A 17,682-nucleotide genomic window follows, 5' to 3' on the forward strand; every position below is an offset into this window, starting at 1 on the left:
ACGGTACCATTGAAAAAATACATTTTTTAAATTTTATAAATCAATCATTCAAATGTGACTAAAATGAAATCGCAGAACTCGAATTTGATGTTAAAAGTAAGAAAATAAAAAAAAACTAACTTAATCCACCTATGTGGTTGGAGCCTTCCTCACTTATTACCAACAATGGCTGATATGTAGGAATTGTACAAAAATTTCATCAATTTTTTAGATCCGGAATAAAAAAGTACATAAATATCACTTAAGTGGCCATACCTCGAGACAGGGTTGTCAGATCATCAATGTTTTGGACTCGTTGGAAAGGTCTTTTGATAACCTAACCAACGATGGGTCAGATGGTGGATCCGGACATAGTTTACAAACTTTTAAGTGAGATCCGGATATATGTGAAAACACATTTTTATACATAACTTTTGAACTACTTATGGGAACTTCAATCTGTATAAAACTCGATCTATGGGACCCTTAACCAAGTCGAATGCAACAGGTTTGGGTTAAATCGAGACACATGAGCTAGTTTATTGGTCACATACATACATACACACACACACACACACACACACACACACACACACACACGCAGAAATTTGTTCAGTTTTCGATTCTGAGTCGATATGTATACATGAAGATGGGTCTACGACGTTTTTATACAAAGTTCATTTTTAGAGCAGGATTATAGCATTACCTTAGTGAGGAAGGCAAAACACCAAAAAAAAATTACAAATCATCGAATGATCAAACTTTGGATAATCAAAACTTTGGATAATCGAAACATCGGATAATCAAGTCTGAACTGTATAGCTATGGAGCTTGGATTCTTTTACAGTGTACAACTTATTCGATACAAAAAAAGTATTTATCATGAATTGAAACATAAATTAATTTCTAATTCATTGTACGATTCGAAGTAGGGGAACTATACCCTTTCTCAACCTATTTCTATTATCGGCCTATCAGCACTTTGATCATGAATTACAGCTTAAATAAAGTGTTTTCGACTGTTCCAAAGTAATAAAAAGCTCAACTTAAAGTGAACAAGCAACTCTTCATTGTTGATACATCTGAAAATGTTGATTTAATAGCTGAAAACGGCAAAAGTGATGAGAATTGGTCGAACGGCTTAGTGTGATTAAAATGGGTATATTTCCCCTACTGCACATAACATTTTGAAAATGGATTTATTTCTGAAGTTGTATGATTTTTTCACAAGCAATCAAGCCAATAATTGATCTTCCCACTTATTTTGCCATTATAGATGCCCTTTCTCTGTGTTTTTTTTTTGCTATCCCAGGAAATTGAACGCTATTAAGGTGAAACGAGAAAGCAGCGCCATCTTGAAACAACGACTCGAGTTTTTGGAACCACCTTAAAGGTGACGTAACTTACGAAAAACAGATTTTGCAGACGTTCGACAGCAAGCAATCTATCGAGCTCAGTTATTGATTTGAGTTGAATAGAAGTTGTCCAAGAACTGGCGTCCCGTTTCAAAGTAAACGAAACACAAAATCTACTTAAATTTTGCTTAGTCAACCTAAGCATGTTCTTAAGGTGAAATCGGGCCAAATCTATTTTGGGCTTCTTATTCTTATTCTTCTTTTTCTCATCCATCATTGAAATCATTAATCATTTGTAATATATTTGTGTTGGTAAAACCAGCACACACCACTACTAACAGAGTTTGTTTACTAACTGAAATCAAACATAGTTTTGATTGTCAAAATACTTGTAAATTTTTACTGGAAATAATTCGTTAAATATGGCACATACAACTTGTTAGAATATTTTAATCCCAGTTGGGGTGTAATCCCGACTAACAAAAACAAACCATCCACTTTAACGACCCACAGGTGGTCTCTATTGCAAGTTTCTGCTCGAACCTTGGAGTCCGAAGGCTTGATTGGGGAGGGCACCCAAACCTCTTTCTACTCCAAGGAAACATCCACCCCGGAGTTTAACTGACAACCATTGGATTGCGAGTCCAACCGCCGCCAGCGATTCCACCGGAGCAGGCTAGGTTTGGTGTGTTGATTGTCCTTATACGGGGGAGACGACTCCTACACCTGAAATGACTTAACGACCTAACAACAACTAAGGCCGGGACGTTTTACTTCTCCATCCGATAGAAGGCTGTAACGGGCGGAAATTGGATAGGAGATTTTGGGGTACAACTTCCACTTCTGCGCTAGGCCGGAAGGGCCGAGTCACCGTCAGATCCCAACAACAAGAAACTTCGAGCTGGACAGGCTAAAATGCGGGATTCCCGACAAGGGTTACCCCTCTTAGTTCTCCCGCTTCCACAACGACCCTCCGACGCACTAAATCTACTTGCGGACCGATCTAAAAAGTCGCAACTATCTCTACAATGCGCCGCAGCGCTTTTAATTTTCATTTTAACGTCTAGGTGTATGTTTATATAAGAGTGTAATTGAGTTTTTACATCTAATTTTAAGTTAAAAGTAGCTTCTCACTCTTGACCGTTCGCCGACGGTTTGCGCAGCTTCCATCACGAACACGCGAGGTGCACGGCTGTGCAACGGGACTGACAGGGTCGATCGCTCGACTCACCTGAGCTCGAATGTGGGACCAATCAGGTCGACCAGCGTTTAAGGAATCGCGCTCAGGGGTTGTCGAGGGCATTCAGGCTAACCGGAAATCGCAGGGCAGGTTCGCGGGAGCGGCCGATTGCCGAGGTAGCCATCCCCAGTCCGCGCTCACGTACGCGGGACCAACCAGATCGACCTCCGTCTCAAGGCCAGCGCTCAAAGGGGACGTCGTCGTCGGATGTCACCGAGCTGGGTAGGGTGAACCTTAGGTGTGGCAGGGCGGATCCGAGAGGTGCTGGACACACGCAGCTAAAAGAATTCACGCACAACCAAGGGAGGGGGGGGGGGGTGTTAGAACCGGAACACGGCCGCGGCTAACTAGCCTCCGAGCGGTTGATCGGGCGGTTTTCATCAGCGGGGCCCGTCAGGGTCAATCAGCTTGCAAGCTTGCAGAGACGTGCGTTCGTGGCAGTTGTGGGTGGCGGTTCCTTGGCTCGGAGGGTTGATGGACCTCCTACAAACCGGCCACAGGTCGAGTTGTCTCGATCACGGCCACAACCGGGTCCAGTGGCTCAGGAACCCGGGTTCAGGGTTCCCTACGGACCAGATGAACGGTCGTGAGCTACGCTGGAAGCCGGACCAGGATCGGGGCAGTGCCTCGTCGACCAGAGCCCTCGTGGCTTAGATTCGCGCACTTTTCTTTCTCACTCTACTAACGCTTGTTGTTGTTCTCGTTGCTGCTTTGGGTTGGCTGGTGTTCTGGGTGATGCGCGGGAGTTCGTGGTCGTTGCGACCCGCAGTCGCCGGCGTCGTTTTTACACCCGTCTGACTTGGTCACCTGGGGTAGATCGCGGGCCAGGCCAGGTGGTGTAGGTTGGAACTCCTTATAGATTCACTTTCTCTGACCGTCGGCAAAGATCCTCTCCCGGACCTCTTTTTCCCTCCACTATCATCTCGCTCCGAATCCTGATCCGTCCGTTCCGTCCAACGCATTCTTGGTCACATACTACAAATCTGCAGGCGACGTTTTTCACGGATGACCCGGAAACGGTTCCGGCAGGCTGCACTGATACGGGAATGACACCAGTCGTCAATTGTAATTTGCTGAAAAAAATATAATTAAAATCGAATCGGAATCAAAATCGCACCATACTCACTCTTGGTGCGATGCAATTCTGCTTCCCCGAGGCTACCACCGACTTCGGCCAAAACTCCACCACCGATTGGCCAGATCCGGTATTTTGCCAAATTTGTGTTCCGGAAAAGAACCCAGAAAAATTCGCTCCGCCAGAACCACTTCAACAAAATCAACAAACAAAGCAACAACAACAACTTGTCAGAAAGATCACGACTAATGATTGGCTGAAATAAGCAGTGATGCCAGGTCAAGGGCGAACAAAATTATATCAAATTAGATTGTTCTGAATTTGGTTGAAATTTTTGCTCCAAGTGACTTTTTTACTCAATATATTCTGTGTTTTATTGAATAAATAAATTCTGCTGCTTTTCAGTGGATTTTAACAGAACAAATTAAATAATTTTCGTATTATTGTACATTTAAAAGCTGAACGCTGCTGGCAACCCTTTATGCCGTGATCAAAGAACGTTTGGAAATGGCTTGTACAAAGGAAATTAAAGCAGTTGACTAGGTTTTAGGTACGACTTTTCAAAATATTTGTAAAGAAATGATGATTTTCAGCTTGCTGTGCAAGAACAGAGAAGAAGAAAACGAAAATTTGCTCGGTTCGGAGGCTCGGGTTTCGGAAGTTTCGGCAAATTACGAGGAAAATAAAGTTTTTTTAAGTATCCAAAATTACTGTTCCTGCAAGTTTTCGCCAAAATAGGACTTGCTTAGTGGTATGAAGTGCATTAAGTGAGAGGTTATCGGAGTTTTCAGTGAAATAATGAAGAGCCCAATTTTTGTGAAGAAGACGGCAATTTTTTTTTGGGAAGAAGAAGCCAGCGATTGAAAATTTGTACTGGCCCAATATTTCAGGACTTTCCAACGTTTTTAAGTGAGTAATCTTAACAAAATATCCTGCATTGGATCATTGGTGAACATATGGTCCTGGAGTTTTCATTTGGTAAAGGTAGGTGGAAAATAGTGCTTAAAAACCCATTATTCTGGCTAAGGTTGTTCTCAGGCAGTCGAGGCTAAGGTTATGTTTGTAATCATTGATTGAAATTAAGGTCAAAAGACGGCAGCCTTTTCGGCCATTTTTCTGATCCTTTAAAATTTCACCTTAAAAACAACCCATTAACACAGCTAATCGCCACGTATTAATATTTTTTCAACAGACAGATTAATCATAACTCGAGTAATCCATCACAAACAATCAAATATAGCATTTTTTCACTGGATTCGTCAACCACTCTATGCTTAAAAGTACAATCTCCTCTCCTTGTCTATGAAACGATCAGCTTCCACTCACTTTACCCGACAATCGATCGATCGTGAGTTCGCCCAGCTTCGTCCCACAGTTCACTCTCAGCCATGCTTCGGTTATCACCCTGCGCTGATCTCCTGAACTGAGTCCCTCCAGGCTTGTTCTGTGTCTACGTCCAGCCTTCGCGACAACAACAGTTCGCCGCTCCTCTTCGTAACGATTAGATTGCCACTACCGTGTGTGTGTGTGTGTGTGTTTTTGTCCATAGCTCATCGGTTCCTCGTGTCGCTCGTGACTCTAAAGTTGAAAAGTGAAAGTGTTTTGTTCTATTGCTCGGGTATTGTGTAATTCTGCTTCCGCTACGATGAACCAAAGTCGTTACGAGATCTCGGATGACGCCGACGTGCTGAACCAGGAGATTGACGACACCAACTTCCCGCGGAGCAACTCCAGCCTCGGCAACGGTTCCGTCAACAGTCTGAACGGATTCGGCGGTGGGACTACGGCCTTTGCGGCCCGCCGACGATCCAGCAGTCTGCGCAAGACCGAGTCCGAATCGTTCGACGATGAGTCCGGTCAGCAGCAGCCGCCGGAAGCCAACGGGACGGGGGAGACCAACGGAACAGCGACGGATAATACCGCTACGGCGGCAGGTCCCGGGGTGAACCGGGCTGAACCGGCTCCGCTGAGGACCACCAGCTTCTCAGGTGAGGTGTTTGACAACGGATCCGTCCCAAACACTCCGCGCACGATTCTTACACCAGGTATTTCAAGTTTGCACAAATGAGCTTTTATGGATGTTGTTTCCTGTGATATTTTAAGTTCATGAAGCTTTTGGAGGTATAACCCCGATGGTTTGACAGTTTCGACTTACAAAACTAAACTATCAAATCATCAGAGTTTAACGGTACTGTTTGTACCAGTAATGCATTGCAAGACTTGTTGTTCATGTATATTTGAGATCGCTTGGCTGCACCTTTCGACGTTTATTTGTACACATAAGTCCATCCGGACCCTTCAAGCAAAGCAGGAATAACAAATAATAATCAGCAAAAAAATGGCTCGAAGTGTTAACGCTCACTGGATTTCACAACTGGCTTAATACTTCGAGCATGAAAATTCTTAACTTATTCGTTGTTTCGTTTTGTTTCGTTCCGGTTCCTTCACTCCAAAAGTAAAGGTTATCGAATCAATTATTTGGTTGGCCGAGGGAGATACCTGTTTCACCGATTGTCATGGTATGGCTCTGAAACAGGTTGGGAAGTAAGGATAATATTTAACCATGTCATTAAAAAACCAACTCACTCAACCAGTTGTAAAACTAAATTTAAACATTACGGTAAGCAAATTAATGTTGGATGAAAAAGCAATAAATCTTAAAATATCTGACCAAAATGACATTACCTGTGTGGTAAACCATATTGTAGACTTACTTATGAATGTTTAGAAGTATTTATTTTTATATAATGAATGTTGTTATTATTTGCCTTAAATCTCTTTTTGAAAGTCAAAACAAATGCTAAAATTTGGACTGGGGGTTCCCTGGCGAAATAATAAGCGCAGTATTTTTTTTATCTCCACCTGTTAGGGTGATCAAAACAAAATGTCAATTTTCGTTAAGTTTCGAAAAAAAACACATTTTTTTTCAAAAAATCATAAGGCCGTTGCAAATATTTTTCAAAGATTATGACCCTCGGCTCTGACAAAAGTCGAGGGGGGGGGGCAAAAAAATAAAAAAAAAATAAAAATTGAAATAACAAGCCTAGGTTTCAACATTTGGATGAAAACAGTGTTTTAAAATGCTTTTTACAGGCGTACAGTTGCTTTCCAATCATTAGTTTTGAAAATATCGAGGTATTGACGGAATTTGTTTTCCCCAAAAAAAATTTTTTTTTGTGAGACTGTACTTTGGTATTTCATGAAAATTAAAAATGTTTTCAAAGGAGTTCAAACATACTAAATATGATTATAAACGTGGGAAAATGCATTTAAACTGGTTTTCAACTTTAATTTTCATTAAAAGTTTGAAGTTTTTCGAAAAAAATTTTTTGCCCTCTGATTTTTCAGGCCAACTTTGAAGGGGGCTTTAAGTGACGACTTTCATCATTGTCATGATTTTTCGTTAGACGGTTTAAATGTTGCTTCATTTACAATAATTTCACCAATTTTCCGTACTAGCAAAAATTCGTAAAATTGAACTAAATGCAGAGCATTATAGAGCGACGATTTTTAATTTTATTTGATTTTTTTTAAATTGGAATTTGACAATAAACGACGACTTTGCCTTAGCATTAAAAAAAAAGTCTTATGAAACATTAAAATGCCGATTTGATGATGTCTGGACCAAACAGCCTGTGTCTGAAAATATTAGTTACAGAATCCTCGGGAAATTTAGTACGAGTGAATTTAATAGTAAATAGTGTTAAATGTCAACCAATACGGTCCTGAGATATGATTTTTTGAAAATAAAACATGGGCGACAATCGAAAAAATACCTTTTTCACTAAAACTGCGTTATCTCGAAAATTTATTTTTATTTAATTGTTGCAATTGAAAGACGAAACTGAACCTGTTGTTTATATAAGACTGGCTCGTCGTTATTTGGACATTTTAAAAAAAGGTCAAATCAAACCAGGACAAAGTTTTTTTATGTCTTTTGGGCCTCAAATCATCCCCTCAAATTTCGCTCCCAAATTTTTGGAAGTTGTTTAGGGGCCTAAAAGTAACAGAAAAAATATTTTCTGAAAAATCGACCATCTCGAGCCACCCTAGTATATGCAAAAGTGTGAGTCAATATAGAAAAGCCATTTCTGGTCAAAACAGGGCCTCAAAACAACCTCCTAAAATTTGTAAGCGTTTTGGGCAGGCTCAGCTTTCAACAAAGCAGTTAAAGTTTATATGGGAATTTGTATTTAAAAAAAAACAACTTAATGTAGATTTGTACGTAATGATATAACTTTTCCGTTGTAGGTTATGATAATGACTTTTCCGAAAAAATAGGTACACGGAATAAAATTGGACAGCAAAATATTAAATATCGAAAAGTTTATATAACTCTGGAAAATCAAAAGATCGGAAATTTTATGTTCTTTCCGATGCCACATAGGTTGACTTGTGAATCGTGGACCGATTCGGATGCCGGCGGATTTTCTGACGACGTAATTCCAACGAAAAATCTATTTTAGCGATACAAAGACCCCCAAACCGGTGTTATACCCACCCCAAAATGTTTATTTAGCAATTCTATGGTAATTTATTGACATTTAGTTGAATTAAAAATGCAAAATTTTAAGTTAAGATAAGTTTAATATAGAATTTTCAGAGTTATAAAAACTTTTACACTAAGTAGTTAGTAAACTTTATATTTAATCCAAATTATTTTTTTAATCAGTCAAGGATGCCTATTTGGAGTTGGGAGACTGGATTTATGGTGATTTTTAACAAATAACTGTATTTATGTTAATTTTTCGAAAGGTGTACAAACTTTTTTTGCACCGTTTTTGATTTTTGTAATACAGTCGACTCTCTGGCTGTCGATCTTCTCGATATCAATATTGCTCCATCTATCGATGAATTCTTCAGTCCCTTCAAACTACATACTTCGATTGTCTTTATTCCTCGATATTTTCTCTTGCTTGAAGGATCTCTTCCTCGACGGTCCCTTGGATTCTGTTTGCTTTAATAATCTCTTCCGGTTGTCAATATTGTCACTATCTCATGGCTTGCATAGACATTTTTCTTTGCTAAACGAAGCTTTTAAGGGTGTTTGACATTAGTTTGTTTTTGTTTGCTGGGCGTTGCCATGATTCTCTCCCATAGCTGGCTACCAAAAAAAACATATTTTCAATCGAGTCTTCATTTTGCATCGTTCTGTAAACTGATGATTCTCTTCCTCGACGGTCCCTTGGATATTGACAACCAGAGAGTCGACTGTAGTATTTGATATATAACTTTTTAAAGAAATCTCCTTTTCATGAGCTTTTTGTAGCAAAATGTTCGGCATGAGTTTCTGAACAAAACGTAGTACTAGGTTTCTGTCAACATTAAATTGTTTACATGTTTCATCACAACATGTGCATAGTGCCCAAGGGGTGTAAACACTTTTTACATACTGTATATGATAAGGGACCAGACCATAAATAAACCATACTATTTTTTTTAAATTAAGATTACTTCGGAATAGTCAACAACACTTTATAAAAGCTGTTTATTGATAATTAAATTTCTGATAGGCCGATAATAGAAACGGGACAAGAAAGAGTATATTTCCCCTAACGAATGCATAGACAAAGTTTCATCCAAATCACAAAACAAAAAATTTAAAAATCGGAAAAATGCGAAATTGTCCCTGGCGTTGGTCGGCCAAAAATACAGACATAGTTAGCCTGCTTTGGTGCAGTCAGTTCGAATCCTGTAGTTGATGAGCATCCTAACTGTACAAGAAGAATACTGATTGTTTCGTTTAAGTTCCATAATTTTCCGCAATCCATTTACTACTCACTGAAACAGGATAGTTTACAAATTCCGTCGTAAACTATTCCCCGAAGCCAATGACTGACCACAACTTAGAACAAGCTCACAGTGCACCTGGCCCAGATGCATTCTCCGGACTTTATTAACTCCAGCAACCAATTATTCAATAATCACCGTGTATAATTACACACTCACACACCATGATGGAGAAGGCCTCATTCTAACACAGTTCTAAGCTATAGCAATTCTAGGCTGCAGTCTCCGGGCACTGTGACCAGCTGATATGATTGTTCAGGCCACCAGACAGACCTAAGCCAGGGGCTAAACCCCGCTTCCCTGCCTCCTTGTCCAACAGTTATGACTTGCAAATATGTTGATTACAATTTGTTGTTCGATTCTACCAAATCCCCAACCGCCCCCCCCCCATGCGAACAGGTAACGGGCAGGTGTTCACTTTCGGACCCATTCCCGGACATCAACTACAATGGCAAAGTCAAACCACAATCCACTCTAATGAATATGTAAATCTGACAACCGGCCATATTAAGCTTCCGCCCCTTAGCCAGGCTCCCCCATTTTCTGCTGATCTCTGGCCAGCCGTGTCATAAAACACGGCCCCAAGTGGTTGAATATTTAATTGTTTAGTCCTGGATTGCGAAATCGATTTCATTTGCACGCACTCACGGCCATTACATGACGGTTATTATTGATGGGGTAAGATGACCAAAAATTACTATTGATATTGTTGACTTTTATCTAATGGCCAGGTCTATTCGAATAAAAATTACCGCAACGATGATTCAGTTTTGGTTTCAATATATTATTTCTAGCTTGTTGGAATTGCAAAATAACAGATAATTGTTAACAGTTAAATAATTAAGGTCACTCTAACACAAACATGTTCCAATTTACTCCAGTTGAACACTTCCCCGTCCCTTCTTCAAATTTGATTTTGAGCACACCCCCTAAATAAATAAACAAAACCAATCTCCATTTTCGCGCCAATTTCCCACCTCACTGACCCACATCGTTTGGAGGGCTGGCCAGCTGGTTGTCGTTTACATCCCCGTGCAGCCACAAATCGGAACTGCAAGCATCGCTTGTGCAAGTTTAATTACCAAACCATAAACTAAACACCGCTGCATGATTTAGTTAGTCATAGACTAGCCCCCAAAATTCGTGTGAAAGCTTCATCTAGTTCACTGTCCAGCATCCAGCAACTCGAGCTAATAGAGTTGTAAAAGTGTAATTAGCATTCAAATTAAGGCTCACACACACACACACTTTCATCCTCCTCCCACAGGACACGAGAAATGCACATTCCACCACGACCTGGAGCTGGACCACAAGCCGTCGACCCGGGAGGACCTGCTGCCGCTGATGTCCCGCTCGTACCGGATGCTGCTGAGCAGCCTCGGCGAGGACCCCGAACGACAGGTGAGTTTCGAGATTTCGAGAATTGTGGGTGGGGATGGAATTTTTGGGAAACTAATTTCCCCTTTTTGAAAATTTCTTCGCCAGGGTCTGCTGAAAACTCCGGAACGTGCCGCCAAAGCGATGCTTTTCTTCACCAAAGGATACGACCAAAGCTTGGAGGGTGAGTGATTTTTTTTTGAAAAGTTCTTATTTGAAAAGGTCCCGAAATATCCTAACTATGCTGTGTTATTTTTTAAACTAAAAAACCAAACCCACACAGTTAGAAAAAAATCAGGCAAAAACAAAACAAAATAACATCATGATTTGAAATCCGGACACTTAGTAGCATATCATTTTTGTTATAGCTGGTAAAAAATCATGAAATAAGTTGGAAATGTAGAAATATCATCAGGATGTAGTATAAACAGTCAGTTTCAAGAAAATGCATGCAAATTATGTCTTTTCAAACAATTTTTCATCAGAATTTCAAAATTAAGATGACTTGTTATTCTTCGAATCCCGGACACTGATAAAAGCTGATTCGAAATCCGGACACTTTTGCTTCGAATTCCAGACACTCGATTTTACTTATGAATCGCACAAATTTGGACTGAAATGTTAATGAATGGCATTCTTTAGGTCTCAAATAAGCTGATAACATCAAAACAATCGATAGTTTATATAAACATTTGCTATAATTTAAGGAAATCGTAACCATAAATTTCTGCTTTGCCTTCCCGGTGCTTCGAACGCCTATGAAATATTTCAAGTGAAATTTTTCGCATTTTTGGTAAATTTATAATTTTATTGTATTTAATTGTTTTGGCATTAACTACAGCGTTCAAACAAACTTTAAATGAAAGTTGATGTTTGAGTTCATCAAATAACACAGTTTTGGCATTCATAATGCGAACTTATATTCAAATAATTGATAAAACAAAATGAAGTGTCCGGGTTTCGAAGCGTCCGGGAATTCGAATCATGACGACTCGACTACAACCTAATAAAATATCATGCCTAAATTTGTGTTTTATAAGTACAAAATATTCATACGAATTCGACATACTACCAAAATATGCCACTAAATAGCCAATATTTTACGTAAAACTCAATGAATCATGTTCAAATTTTACCCAGAGACACTTTGGGATGTTGTCCACATATATTAAAGACGGTTTTTTGAAAAACATCTTGGAATTCGAGAAATAAATATTTTCCCAAAAAATTTGGATTTGCTGCCCGATAGCCTTAATTGAATTCACAAGCTCTCGTTTTCAGTTTTTAATTAAAAAAAAGTGCCTTAAAATGCATTTTTCACCATTTATCATTTTACAAAGTTGTTTTGCAATCATTGGCTTTGGAATTTAAAATAATCATGTTCATGACCGGAGGATGTGTGACAAAAGGTCGAAATACATAAGGTCGAATGCCAAAAGGTCGAAAGATATAAGGTCGAATTGACAAAAAGTTGTCTGTGAAAAAATGAAACAAATAATTGTTATTTTAAACTTCTAAAAAAATCTCCAAAATATTTTCTTGCAAACAAATCCGATTTTTTCCTTGAGTTTATCCTTGGTTTATCCATCCTTTTAGTAATGATCTTTTTTTAAACGAAAAGAATAACTTCCAATCCATTTTTTGAGAAGATCTCCATTCTTCAAACATGAGCAGTTCTTCCAAAATAAGTTCGACTTCTAACATATTTTGCAAGTTTATATTTTAGTTTTCAAAACCACCTTTTCTTGTTTGTCGTAAAATTTTTGTGAGTTTTTCCGTTTTTTCAAACATTAACAGTGCCCCTGATCGCATAAATGTCTTATATGCATTTTCATCGCTTTTGAGTTATGATGCAGTTTGGTTCAAAATCGTGTGATCATTCAGAAAAGCCTATAACATCCAGTACTTTGTTCTAGAAATCAGGAGGAAATCCAGCTTTTTCGTGTAAACTTAACACGTAACCTTATGTGTGGGACAAACTTCAAATGCATATGGGTCATTTATGCGAACATGGGCAGAGTAGTTCCTTGAAAAAAAAGTTCGACTTCTAAAATATTTGGGAAGTTTATTTTTATTTTAAAAACAACCTATTCTTGATTCTCAAAAAAAAAATTGTGAGTTTTTCCATTATTTCATACATGAGCAGGCCTTCAAAAAAAGTTTGACTTCTAAAATGTTTTTTAAGTTTTTAATTTATTCTAAAGAATCTATTCTTGACTGTCGTAATCGTAATTACTTTGTGAATTTTTCCATTCTTTCAAATAGTTGCGGGTTTTTTTTTTGAATATTCTTCGAAAATAGTTTGTGTCTTTTTATTTTTGAAAATCTTTGGAATATTTGAGAGACTTTAACATTGTTTCAAATTTAAATGGTTTCGAAAAATAAAAAAGTCTCACTGCTATGCAAGTTTTCTATCCTTTTTCAATCTATCTTTCACAATAAATCCTAAGAAAAATCTGACTTCAAAAACATAGCTGCATATATAAAAAATCGACCGTGTTTATTTAATTTTTTATGGAAAAAAAACCCATCCAGACACCCCCCCCCCCCTTCCTTCAAAAGTCTTTGAGAATCCGGAGGTAAGTTTTTATTCAGAAGACCTCTAAATTTTTAAGAATATAAAAGTGAAATTAAAGAAAAACGTACAAATCACCTTTACATAGCTCCTTTTCAATATTTGTGTAATAATAGTGTTTTTTTTTTTTAATTTAAATTGAAAGAAGGGAGTGACTAAAGGATGAAAAATATTTGTAGCGGCCTATGTTTCAAAGAATAAATAATTTTTGAAATATTAAAATTTGTATAACATGTGACATAGGTATAAAATGAAGCAAAATTTTGTTAGCATTGTTAGTTTTTAGAGTTTTTTTTTATAAAATACTGAAATTTTCAGAATATTACGATTTTTTCGAAAATGCTCAAATTTTCATCATTCGCAATGTAGGTATCAAATGAAGTGAAATTTTGTACGTATTTTCATTTTGCTTGTTTTTTTGACAAATATTTACTTAAATTTTTTAATATATACCATATATTTTAGATTTTTTTTATAATTTATGCTTATCAAACAAAGCGAAGTTTTAAATGAATTTTTACTTTATAAGAGTTTTGTTCGTAAAATCCCAATTTGCTTAAAACAAAATTTTGTGTAAGCTAGCCTATAATTTTCACAAATTTCAGTATCGTCTGCTTCTCTGTACCATGTCATTTCTATAAATATTGACATCCAATTTCGTTATCGACACTTTTATAACTGGTGAAATGAACACCTTCAATCACCATCGGAGGCACGTTGTTCTCCGCAACAGAATTACTCCTAAATGTCCATGGAATCTTTTTAATACAAATTTCAATTTTCGAGAAAAAAAATTTTGGGAAATCGAAAAAAGCTCTAATTGTAAAGTATCATAGATTGAAATAAAATGTTGACCATTTAAAGGACAACCCGACTACGAACAAGAGCCAAATCGAGCGCACCGGAAATCAAGTTAGTCTCCGGGACCACTACCCATCATGTCTAAGGTGTACACACCTGTTGAGCAGGGTGTCCTCTCTGGTACAGAGCGTCTAGCGACGGAACTCCGTCGTACCGTTTTTTCCGAGAACGATCAATATCCGTTCAAAAAACTTCTTCCACGACCTCGACTCGTCCTTTGTCAGCTCGCATGCTGGCTACCATGTCACATCAACGACCTACACGAAAAGATAACGAAGTCAATCTATTTGAATCAAATTTGAGTCTTCCCCCCACACGACGACACGACAGTCATCAAGCTAAGGGTAGTTTGAAAAGTCGTTTCTCGCACTTTTCAGCCAGCAGTGTCGACGTCGCTTAGTTTCAAAACAACGACTTCAACCATCATCGATTTCATCCAGTTAGATGAGAAAAGTTTCTCCACCTTTAAAATGCAAGGAAGAAAAAAAAACGTGAACAGAAAAAGTATCGTGCCATCGCCTGAATGTATGCAATGAATAAATTTTCCAGCGTGTCAAGAGCGCTGCCCGGGAAGGAAGGTCGATTTACAATGAATCGGTTTTTCTTTATGGATACAGAAAAAATCTCACAAATCGACGGAAGTCGATTCCGCAAAGGAGTCCTTCAGCTTACACTTGATGAACCTACTTGAAAGTTGTATTCCTTTCGGTTTTTTTTGTGCTCCACCTTCCGGGATGAATGGTAGAAAATTTCCACTTCAACAAGGGAATACAGTGTTGAGGTATAGAAAAAGGAAAAAGCAATCGTTTGAACAAGTGTCGTACATCGCTTTGGGAAAATAGAGGAGGAAAATTTAACTTCCAAATTGTTAGCTGTATCTTTTTCACTGAATTTTCGTTATCTAGGGGAAATATACTTATTCTAATCAAACACATATCTCCAGCATATGAAAAGTTTGTTGCTTGATTAAAGCTCCAAAATAGTTGCTAACTAAACATAAGATCAACAATATCGAATTTAATGCACTTTTGATTAAAATTTCTGTTTGAAAAATAATCCCGAAACATGTAAACAATGAGCATGCGCCATCAAAAAAACAAACGCGCCGAGTCACTTTACGTTTATACCTATTCAAATCGAAAGCTGTTCCTATTTCAATCGAGGAATGTCGCAATCGAAAACGCCAATGCAATGCTGTAAAGCGAAAAATTTGTTTATTTAATTTAAAGAACTTAATTGATTTACTTAAATAAAAACAAATAAATTTAAATACTTTGGTACAGGCGATCGGTACAAGATCCTTCTACCACCTTTAAGCTTCACCAATTTCATTGATAAATTCATTCCTTTACACCGAGAAGGGAGGGGGAGAAACTCTCTTCAGAAGAGCTTCGCTCCATTTCCATGCATAAAATCCACCTTCGCAATGCAGAGCTCCGCCGTCATGCACTGCGTGTGTAGAAAAGCTTCAGCGGGGCTCATGAAAATGCAAAATCCAGGGGATTTGGGGAATTTCGATTTTCCTGGTCGCACCAAAGCTAGACTTTCAACACGTTGTCCTTCGGGGATGGTGGGTGGATCTGATACCATACACTATGCAGAACAGAACGGGGATTACGGAGCTGGTGGTTTCAGTAGTGTAGTTCTTAAATTTTGATTCTTAATAAATTTTTATCTCCATTCTTTTTATTTCCAGAGGCCCTCAACGGTGCCGTGTTCGACGAGGACCACGACGAGATGGTGGTGGTGAAGGACATCGAGATGTTCTCCATGTGTGAGCATCACCTGGTTCCGTTCTACGGCAAGGTTTCGATCGGTTATCTGCCCTGCAAGAAGATTCTGGGACTGAGCAAGCTGGCCAGGTAATGTTGCTTGTGTGACCCAATTTTGGGGTTGCTCTTTTTAAAAAACCTAAACTTTCCTCTTCTATTGTAAACCTCTTTTATCCTAATCTCATAACCTCACTTTAAAGTGACGGAAATGACCATGCCTTTGCTAGGTAACTGCCAAATCAAGACAATTGGTCTAAAATTAATAACAAAATTTACTTTCATCTCCTCTTTCGAAAACAGAATCGTCGAGATCTTCTCCCGCCGGCTGCAGGTCCAGGAGCGGCTGACCAAACAGATTGCCGTGGCCGTCACCCAGGCCGTTCAGCCCGCTGGAGTCGCCGTCATCATCGAGGGAGTGTACGTTGACCTCATTTTAGAATCTTTAAATTTCAATGTTAAATCACAACATTTCCTTTTGTTTACCTTCATTTCTCCCCACAGCCACATGTGCATGGTCATGCGGGGCGTCCAAAAGATCAACAGCAAGACGGTCACCTCCACGATGCTCGGCGTGTTCCGCGATGATCCCAAGACCCGGGAGGAGTTCCTTACGCTGTGCAACAATAAGTAAGCCTACCGGAAGCAGATCAAAACAAAAATCCATACGAATGAGGCGAACGATTTTAAAGGAATTCAAGCTCTCTGTCTCATCACACGGTGCGAGTAGCAGTCCAGCATGTTTTAACTGTGTTGTAAGAAAAATTAGGTACTTCCACGCCAAAAGTGGTTTTTAAAATATTGCTGTAAATGTTATACAATGAAGTGGGAAAAAAAACTACGTGTTTTACAAATTTGGTCCAATATTCCAAGCAAAAAAACTAAATGTTACTTTTAGAATAGTTGTTGTTACTGTTGAACAGAGAGAGAGAAAAGATAATAAACAAACACTTATCGAACGGAAATGATAGAAAACCCATGCACTTTAGGGGCCAAACAAATCATCCAATACGTATACAAAATAAAAGAAATCAATGATATACTCATATAAATATACCAACAAGCCAACAACAAGTAACTAAACAAGGGACATTTTTACAAGTTAACAGTGTGCAATACATAAGATCAATACGAGCTCTATTGCTGAGGAAGTAGGTGACTTGCCAACTCGACGATATGTTCCAGAAGTTGAAAAATTGCTTTCGTTCACCAGATGTTATTATCCATCCAGCGACACAAAATTTGTTTTTGATTGTTAAAAATTTCAAACTGTTATGTTTTTCTTTGTGATTTTTTTCATTTTTCATTGTCGCGTAGTATCACAAACGTAACTTGCAACAATTATTTTAAGAGTATTTTAGTTAAACAGTTAGCTTTTAAATCTATTCATGTTAAAAGAAAAGCACAATGTGAAAAAATATTGATCAAAATAAATGTAGTTGTACGAACTAAATTGATGAATTTTTATTTCCTAAATATCACATCCTTATTCCAAACATCAAAGATAAAAAAAAGTGCCCTAATACCAAAGATAACCTCACTCACTTGATCATCACTAATCTTTGCTCGAATAATACAGATGGAATCGTCGTCTTCATGTTATCTTGTCACACGTGTATTTTGGGACAAATTGAGTTAGGTACTCTTACCTTTTGACTCTC

General features: G+C 38.3%; 1 protein-coding gene across 7 annotated transcripts in view; it reads left to right on the plus strand.

Annotated features, from left to right (window-relative positions):
- LOC6048454 (GTP cyclohydrolase 1) overlaps positions 1 to 17,474 on the plus strand; it is a 35,688-nt gene extending 18,214 nt beyond the window's left edge. For 3 of the 7 annotated variants that reach the window (XM_038262011.1, XM_038262012.1, XM_038262010.1), the window contains exons 2-6: positions 5,199 to 5,694; positions 10,707 to 10,840; positions 10,925 to 11,000; positions 15,949 to 16,114; positions 16,325 to 17,474. In XM_038262011.1, coding sequence (XP_038117939.1) covers positions 5,295 to 5,694; positions 10,707 to 10,840; positions 10,925 to 11,000; positions 15,949 to 16,114; positions 16,325 to 16,655 — 1,107 coding nt within the window. In that variant the 5' untranslated portion in view covers positions 5,199 to 5,294 and the 3' untranslated portion in view covers positions 16,656 to 17,474. Of the gene's footprint in view, positions 1 to 4,997; positions 5,695 to 10,706; positions 10,841 to 10,924; positions 11,001 to 15,948; positions 16,115 to 16,324 lie in introns of those variants that run through there. The other 4 variants (XM_038262014.1, XM_038262009.1, XM_038262013.1 and 1 more) reach the window with 4 other exon arrangements.
- The last annotated feature ends 208 nt before the right edge of the window (positions 17,475 to 17,682 follow it).

Source organism: Culex quinquefasciatus, chromosome 3 (assembly GCF_015732765.1).
Source record: "Culex quinquefasciatus strain JHB chromosome 3, VPISU_Cqui_1.0_pri_paternal, whole genome shotgun sequence".
In the NCBI taxonomy this organism is placed as follows: Eukaryota; Metazoa; Arthropoda; class Insecta; order Diptera; family Culicidae; genus Culex; species Culex quinquefasciatus.